General features: G+C 36.8%; 2 protein-coding genes across 2 annotated transcripts in view; one reads left to right on the plus strand and one right to left on the minus strand.

Annotated features, from left to right (window-relative positions):
- Positions 1 to 1,540, plus strand: part of LOC106536086 (pleckstrin homology domain-containing family A member 7) — a gene marked incomplete at its 5' end in the record, with an annotated part of 32,032 nt that extends 30,492 nt beyond the window's left edge. The window contains 1 exon segment of the mRNA XM_014033256.1: positions 1,028 to 1,540. Within this exon segment, the coding sequence (XP_013888710.1) occupies positions 1,028 to 1,123 (96 nt within the window).
- Positions 1,541 to 3,325: 1,785 nt separating this feature from the next.
- cunh11orf58 (chromosome unknown C11orf58 homolog) lies at positions 3,326 to 5,480 on the minus strand. The gene is made up of 5 exons (XM_014033258.1): positions 5,307 to 5,480; positions 4,679 to 4,762; positions 4,502 to 4,562; positions 4,162 to 4,271; positions 3,326 to 3,966 (listed from the first exon to the last, which is right to left on the minus strand). Exons 1-5 carry the CDS (start codon positions 5,358 to 5,360, stop codon positions 3,742 to 3,744), a joined length of 534 nt encoding a protein of 177 aa, XP_013888712.1. The 5' UTR covers positions 5,361 to 5,480; the 3' UTR covers positions 3,326 to 3,741.
- Between the last annotated feature and the right edge of the window lie 2,157 nt (positions 5,481 to 7,637).

Raw genomic sequence — 7,637 nt, forward strand, 5'->3', positions numbered from 1 at the left:
GACCCGGAAGCACCAATATTTTTTAAATATAGAGATTAATTTTAGTCATAACTTGAGACAGGAAGGTGCTAGCTGCACAAAATTTGAATGCCGCTCATGTGGTGGGACGTGTAAAAATTTGGCTCGTTCAAAAGATCCCTAACCAGCCTGTAAACAGATCGCTAAACATCAATATGAATATGAATATTAGTCATAACTTGAGACAGGAAGGTCACAGAATTTGGAGTCAATAAATTGTGTTTACATGCTCACAATAATTTTTTTGAATCATTATTGTGTTTTAAACTGTACATTGACAGTCAATAAATCACATTATTTTACTTTTATCATTACTTCTTCTTTTAAGTTGCCCCACAAGACCAGTTCGACCAGTCACAGGTAGGGCCAGCTCTGCCCACAGGACAGCATGTACTGCAGAGACCCCTACTTGGCTCAGGATGGGAGTCTGTGACGAAGTGCTCTAAAACGACTGTTGTGACTTGGCTCTATATGAATAAACTTAATTGAATGGAGTTCATATGATGCACACGTCTGCAATGAATGAATGTTTCTTATAGGCTGAAGCTAACTAATGAAAAACTAATATTTGCAGTTCTCTGCAGACATGTAGCCATGATAAACTGTTCACAGCGACAGCCCGCCCCTTCCAATATGGCGTTGTGCTCGTACCACAGTCAGTCTGAAGTGTGTGACACCTATATGTACCTCATTGGATGGGATGTTGTTCACTCATAATTTATTGTGAATAAGTTATATTTAAATTAAACCTAAACAGCTTACACAGACATTAAAGTTAGGTTGAAATTTCAGTGAAAGTCTTTGTGAAAATGTTTCCTGTCAGCTGTTGTTTTGATGGAAGTGGACGAGGTGTTTGGGTGAAGGTGGTGTGTGTGTGTATTTCCTGTGACAGAGGAGGGATTTTCCTTCATTACATGAAAACGTAACGTGCTGCTACAATCAGACCCGATGTTAATAAAATATGTACAATGACGACGGCTGTCAGATCTTTGCTTTTCTCTGTCCTCAGCCAAAGCAGCAGCAGAGCACTGACCCGCAGGAAGGACCTGCAGAAGGCATCAGACTCGGAAGGAAGCTTCATTTAGAAGGATCGAAATATATTTAAGCAAATCCCCAATTCACTCACAAAATGATTTTTTATTGAATTCATAACATGCTTTTACAAGTTGTTTGATTTATAGTTTTGACATAGTAATGGGTTTTCTTATTTTTTTTTGCACTTACATTGCACAATAAATAATAAATCTTAACAAAAGTATGGTTTTTTTACTTTTCTTCTGCAATTTACTTTTTCTCGTTGAAAGAAAAGCCAGAACTGACACACTCAGATTGCAGTGAAAATGTTTAGTGATTATTATAGTTTTATTTATTAAACTGCTTTGATTGAGATGCTTCTGCTTTATATTTCTATTAACACTGTCAAGACGACTGTCCAAAAACTAATACACATCATTTTAATATAAGATACTCTTAATTCTAAAGAACTGAAACAACTGAAAATAATAAAAACGTATAATATTTATTGTTTGTTCTGTCTTATTTTAGTGTTTTAGTTATTTTTTGCCCTGAGATGACATTTATTGTGACTTGGTGCAGTATAATTGAATTGAATTTTATACTGGGGGGACAAAGGAAGCTAGAAACTTTATGAATTTTTTTGATTGTAATTTTTTTTCACTACAATTCAATTTGTTAATGATACCGTATTTAAACCTGACCAGTCTGGTATGTTCCTTGGGCTTCATGATGCTGTTTGATCACTGCAGTTCTGTAGCAAAACAGCTGTATTTATACTACGGTAAGCTGAAATGACTCACCTGTGCTCCGTCTACTAATGAGGTGACCTTTAGAGGCAACTTGTTGAACTGGATTTTAGTTTGGGGAGTTTAGAATAAATTGGGGGCTGGTTCTAACATTGTTAACATGACAGAATGTGAAAAGTTCCTGCGGTACAGACGTTTTCAAGGTGTTGAACATTTTAAACCCAATTAGAAAAATGTCAGAAAGAGCAGGCTGCTTCTTTCTCAAAACATGTCATTTAATAACATGAGCAGGAAGCAAAGCAAGCAGGAGTCAAACAACTTTTCTTTTTCAATTAAAGAAACACAGCTGGTAACTTTAAACTAATTGTTGAATCAAATACTTAAAATTCAACATCTTACAGCTTTCGTGGAGCTGAAGCATACTGAGGCTCAATCTAAAATTATTTGACTGGTTGAAATATGCTCAAAGTATTTTATACCACCTCTAATTAACTCATATTTTGCTTCCAAGCAGCCAGACTTTTTCCTAACCTAGTTTTTTTCCTACTTTTACTTTAGCTGTTTTTCTCCACTAATTTTCAGTACACTTTCTACCTTCTATAGATGCACATGGAGCATTTGTTTTAAAAAATAAAGCAACTTTTTGACAGACAAATCTTTAATAAATCCACTGATAAATGATAAGTGCATTGTTTACCCACTTGTATTTGTTTTGTAGGAGGAAACCAGAGTGCCCGTGCAAACTCTACCCAGGAAGTTCCCCGGCCAGGGATTTGGTTCGGCAACTTTCTTGCTCATAGGCATCAGGTCTTAACAAATTGTTAAACAATTACAACATAATCAGAATCCTGCAGCAGGTCCTCGACAAATTTCCCAAATATTCCCATGGCAATTAGGGGGTAAAATGACAATATTTTTAAAACAGCTTGGAGTTAATGAGGGGGTCCCTGGAACTTTTTCACCCTTGTAAGGAGTTCCCAGACCCAAAACATTTAACACCAAATTGTGGTCTGTACAATGACAATAAAGGTCTATAATCTGATGTGAAGCTCCTGTCACACTACATTTTACACAACTTAAGCTGACTTATGAAAAGTGTATGACTGTTTTACTCATCAGCCAGATATTTGATCTAATTGTTAGCATTACAGTATATACAGGTCCAAAAGAGGCTGGACTAACTTTTCACAACTTGTCTAAAACATTACACGTGACAGGGTCTTACCAGTGGTTTTAGTTTTACATTTGCCATATTTTGAATTATTCTGAGTTTTAGCTATTTACATTCTCTTTCTGGATTCAATGGATCCATTGAAGGACTTGATTAGAAATTAATAAAAGTAAACAGTGATAGGTAAAATTTGGTTCGTAAATACAAAAAAATATATTTATTTTAAAAAGCTCACCCCTTATAAACAAAACTTTGTTTACTTCCTGTATGGATACCCAAAGAGCCAAAACCTCTGCAAAACAAATTCATTAAAAGTAACTGCAACATGTCTGACAGCTTCATGCACACATTAAAGACACCAACACAATATCTCTACAGTCCATATCATCTTTATAATCAAATGCCTTTAGAATACTAACAGAAAACAAAGTGACTCTGTTCCTTTTATTAGTTTTCATAAAGAAAACAATAAAAAGTCACATCTTTATAATCCATAATTAATGAGAGCTCATCCTATTCAAGACAAACATGATGACTGTTAAAATGTTCAAACTAAAAACATGAAATGAAACTGGCTTGTTTGTCGTTTTAATGAGGTTTGGGACCACCCAAGACTTTTTCGTTTGTTTTTCGCTTGAAGACTTATCTTCACCTGAGTGATGAGCTGTGAAGAATCCATCTCTGCTCAGAAACATGACAGAGACAACAAGTAGTCGTCTAAAAGTAAACAAACAAAACACATTCTGGCCAAATCCGATAATACAAAACTTAAATCCTCCCCCCCCCGCCCTACGCTGATTTTACGAAGGCTGCTTTGTAGTCGTGTTTGCGTTCCTCATCTGTATCGTCTGAGCTGTGCTCAGTCTGTTCTGAGCTTTTCTCCTTTGGACTGGTGTCAGAGTGTTTGTCCTGAGAGTCTGTGGGACTTTCTTCACTGGTGGACTTCTCTGGACTGGCGCCATCTGTCGGACCATCCGGGGGTGGGATGGGTGTTGATTCTAGCTGCGGGTCAGGCTGTGGACAGGAAAATAAACAGCTAATTAGTTTTCTTTGTTATATTTCTCTCCTTAAAGAGAGAAACATACGGAAGACAGCGTATTATCTGCATAAACAAGAGTTTGTTCAGTTTGGAGCAAGTGTGCTTTTATAATTAACTACTATTTAGGCTTCTAATGGTAACCTTTCACAGGTTCTACTGTGACCCCTCACCTCACTGAAACCCAGACCACAATGCCTTCGATTCCTTCCCGACAGTTTTCCATCCATGCCCTGCTGATACTGATGTTCCAGTTCATCGTTCATCTTCTTATCTTCCTTCCCTGCAGAGGAGACACTGATCACAACAGGCACACCGAGCCATTGCAGATCCATCCCAGCACGGATGGATCTGTGTGGCGGATGTGGAGTGGGGGGGGGGGATGCTGGATTAATTACACTGGTGATAACGCAGAATAGGTAAAGTGGACAAAGTAATTAAATTTTACTTTTTTTTATTCTTGCAAAACAAATGCTGTTTTTAACCAAAGTTTAAACAAACAAACAAACTCACCACTACGGAAGTGAGACGTCGACTTGTGGTCACCGATGACAAGACGTCCTGTGTGTTCTTTCTGGAGAAAATTTAAAAAAGGACAAAATCTATTTGTAACATTTTCAGTCAGACACAAATTCATCAAGTTGTTGGTATGAAGCTTAGGTCTGCGAGTGTAAAACGAATCGAACAAACCTTGCTTGCACCCATCAAACGTAAAAACTTTTGCTTTCGTTCATCACTTCCCAGATCAGCAGATTCCCACTGTGTGGACCCATCCTGCAACGATAAAATATTTTGAAACCATTTCATTTAAAAAAAAACACACGAAGAAAGGCAGCGTATTCATTTGGACAGTCACTTTAAAGTTATGCAATGATTTATTTCACAATAAATAATTGGTATCAATCTATAAAACCGATTTTACTTTTTTGTTGTTGTTGAGAAGGATCTTTTAAATTGATCATAAATAATTTACAAACTCACAGACTGATTCACCATCTTACAAAAAATGTCTATTTATATAATGACATAAGAATTTAGTTTTTAAATGCATTAGTGTTTAGGAAACCACTAAATATATTTTTAGCATTAGCTGTTTGTACTTCATTATGGGTGCACAACTACACATAAACCTCTCTCTCTGCCAAACACTGCACACACAGCACTGTGGTGCAGTTTATACTGGGAACACAGAACCAGTTTGAGAACAGGGTTAACTTTCTGTGGTCTTAAACGTGTTCAACAATCTCGTTAGCTCGCTAACGTGACCCCCATCCTTTAATATTTACGTTTTATCCTCACTTCCGGTGATTTTACTCACTTGTGTGGGAGAAGCTGGTCGTTTTGTGCCGTGTCTGTCTTGTGGAGAGGTCATTGTGAACAATAGCTTTTGGAGAATACGAAGAAAAATTGCATTCCAACCAGAAGTAGCTAGCTGCACTTTGTCAACAATCGGACGAGGCTTTTTTCTTCTTCTTCTTCTCTGTTTCTTTTTCTTCTTCTCTGGTTGTTTTACAGCAGATAAACTCTGTGCTGCCCTCTACTGACCGGATATGGTAATTCAACCTAAAGGAGAATTATTCCAAGTATTTAGGTGTTTTGCAAAAACTTGCTACTCCTAATCTAGTTGTGTAAAGTAGTTTTTTTAGTTTCTTTACTTTATTTCCAATAATAAGAATATTTGATACATTTTTGGTGCTTGTTTGTTCTGCAGAGAGGCATAGACAATTTGTCTCATTTTACTGCAGTTTGGCATACAAGCTGTGTAACATTCAAAATAATTAAATAAAAACACCACCTATCATTTCAAACAAAATACACTTTTTGTGCTCAAAAACAGGAAATTGTGTTGTCATTGCAAGCAGATTCATTACCTTTATGTCATGATATGTGTATTTGGGTTATTTGTGTTTTACATCAGTCTTAGATCGTCCTTTAGGTTTTTGTAATCAGTTTTCTGTATTTTAGGATTCTTGTTGTGACCTGACCAGTACATATATTCAGTTTAATTTCCCCTCTGTGTTTACTGTTAAACTTGTGTTTATTTACTTCCTGACTCACCCACAGTCAGTTTCTGCTCGTCCTGTCAGCTTGCCATGCCCACCTCATCTGTTCCTGTGTAATACATTAATCTCAGCTGCTGTCAATCTCCCTCTCATCCTTATTTCCATGCAGTCTGTCAGGTTTCCCACCCACCACCACCCCGCCCTGAGTAACACCTGTGATTTATTTTTTGTTTTGTTACATATTTCCACGTCAGCCTTTGTTTTATTATAACAATATAATAATAAAAATGTGTCCATATTACATTCTGAGTTGATTCGCCTACAAATCCTGAATGTTTGATTTTTTTGATGCAGGTAATATTTAAGGGTTTGTCACAGAAATTAAAAAGAAAAATGTGAACAAATAAATAAATAACAACTGTTAAGTGTGAGTTCATATTTTATTGTTTTCACAGCAGCTATTGTTATATAAAAAGCTGCGTCCAGGTTTGTTAAAACGCATCTGACTTTATGCTAATTGTTTTAACATCGTTGCTGATCCAGGTGAGTCAATGTCCTGCTTCCTGCCTGATCCGTTTTTAGAAAACATATTTAGTTAAACGATTTTCGTCGACAGTTGTCTGTAAGAACCGAACAGGTGCATCATTTGAATAAAAACAGCTCACATGCCTTGTTAAACTCAACCAGTTGTGTAGAAAAAAAATGCATCCTGTAATGGTAATAAACAGAGTTAATGCGCAAAAGCAGAGATGGAAACACATTTGCCGAACAAGTTAAAACATCTACAGTTTCAAAATAGAAGTCCAGCTAGCTTTAAAAAGTATTGATTTATTTAATGCCTCTAACCTCAGGAAAAGCTTCAACCTGTTATAGAGGACATTTATTTCATACTAGTTATCTTTTAGTCAGATGAACTATTTAAGTTTATTTTTTATTTTAAGTAAAACATATTCATAGTTTTAAATCGTACTTAAAAAACATTTTATAATTATATGGTACTACTAATGGTACTACTAATCTTATAGTTGGGAAAGATTTAAGTAAGCACAAAGCTTGGGAGTCAAGAGGATAAAACTGGTGGGGCACAGCCCCCCGTGGCCACCCCCACTTGTTGTGCCCCTGGTGACTGACAGGTGATGTTCCACAGTGAAATAATGAGCTGGAGCACCACGCATCTCTGCTGGATCTAGCTGGGACAAGACTTTTCTCATTCGTCTTCTGAGTTGTTCGTAAGCACCGCAGAGCTGATTTGTTGTCAGGCTGAGCTTTATGGGAGAAAGCTAAAAAGAGGAAAGCTGTGGAAACTGACGAAGCTAAATGTGCTAAATTTGCAACTTTTTCAGTAAAAGGAGGTTGTGATTTGAGGACGATGAATCAGGTAAGACAACATGTTGAACTGTGTCTGCAAACCACCGTTCAAGTTACTTCAAGTCAGTAACACAACATTATGTAATATAAATGATGCAACACCACATAACTGGGAAACTGTCTTGTAGATTCTCAAACCATCCTGTTCCAAAAGCCCACAGGTCCAGAGTGAGCAGGTAGGATCACTCATTGACTGAATGTTATCAGAATTAATATTATGATGAGTATGATGTAGACCTGCGTTATATGAAAAGTGCTCTGAGGTGGTTCAGTACATT

The sequence above is a fragment of the Austrofundulus limnaeus genome, unplaced genomic scaffold (assembly GCF_001266775.1).
Source record: "Austrofundulus limnaeus strain Quisiro unplaced genomic scaffold, Austrofundulus_limnaeus-1.0 Scaffold1678, whole genome shotgun sequence".
NCBI lineage: Eukaryota > Metazoa > Chordata > Actinopteri > Cyprinodontiformes > Rivulidae > Austrofundulus > Austrofundulus limnaeus.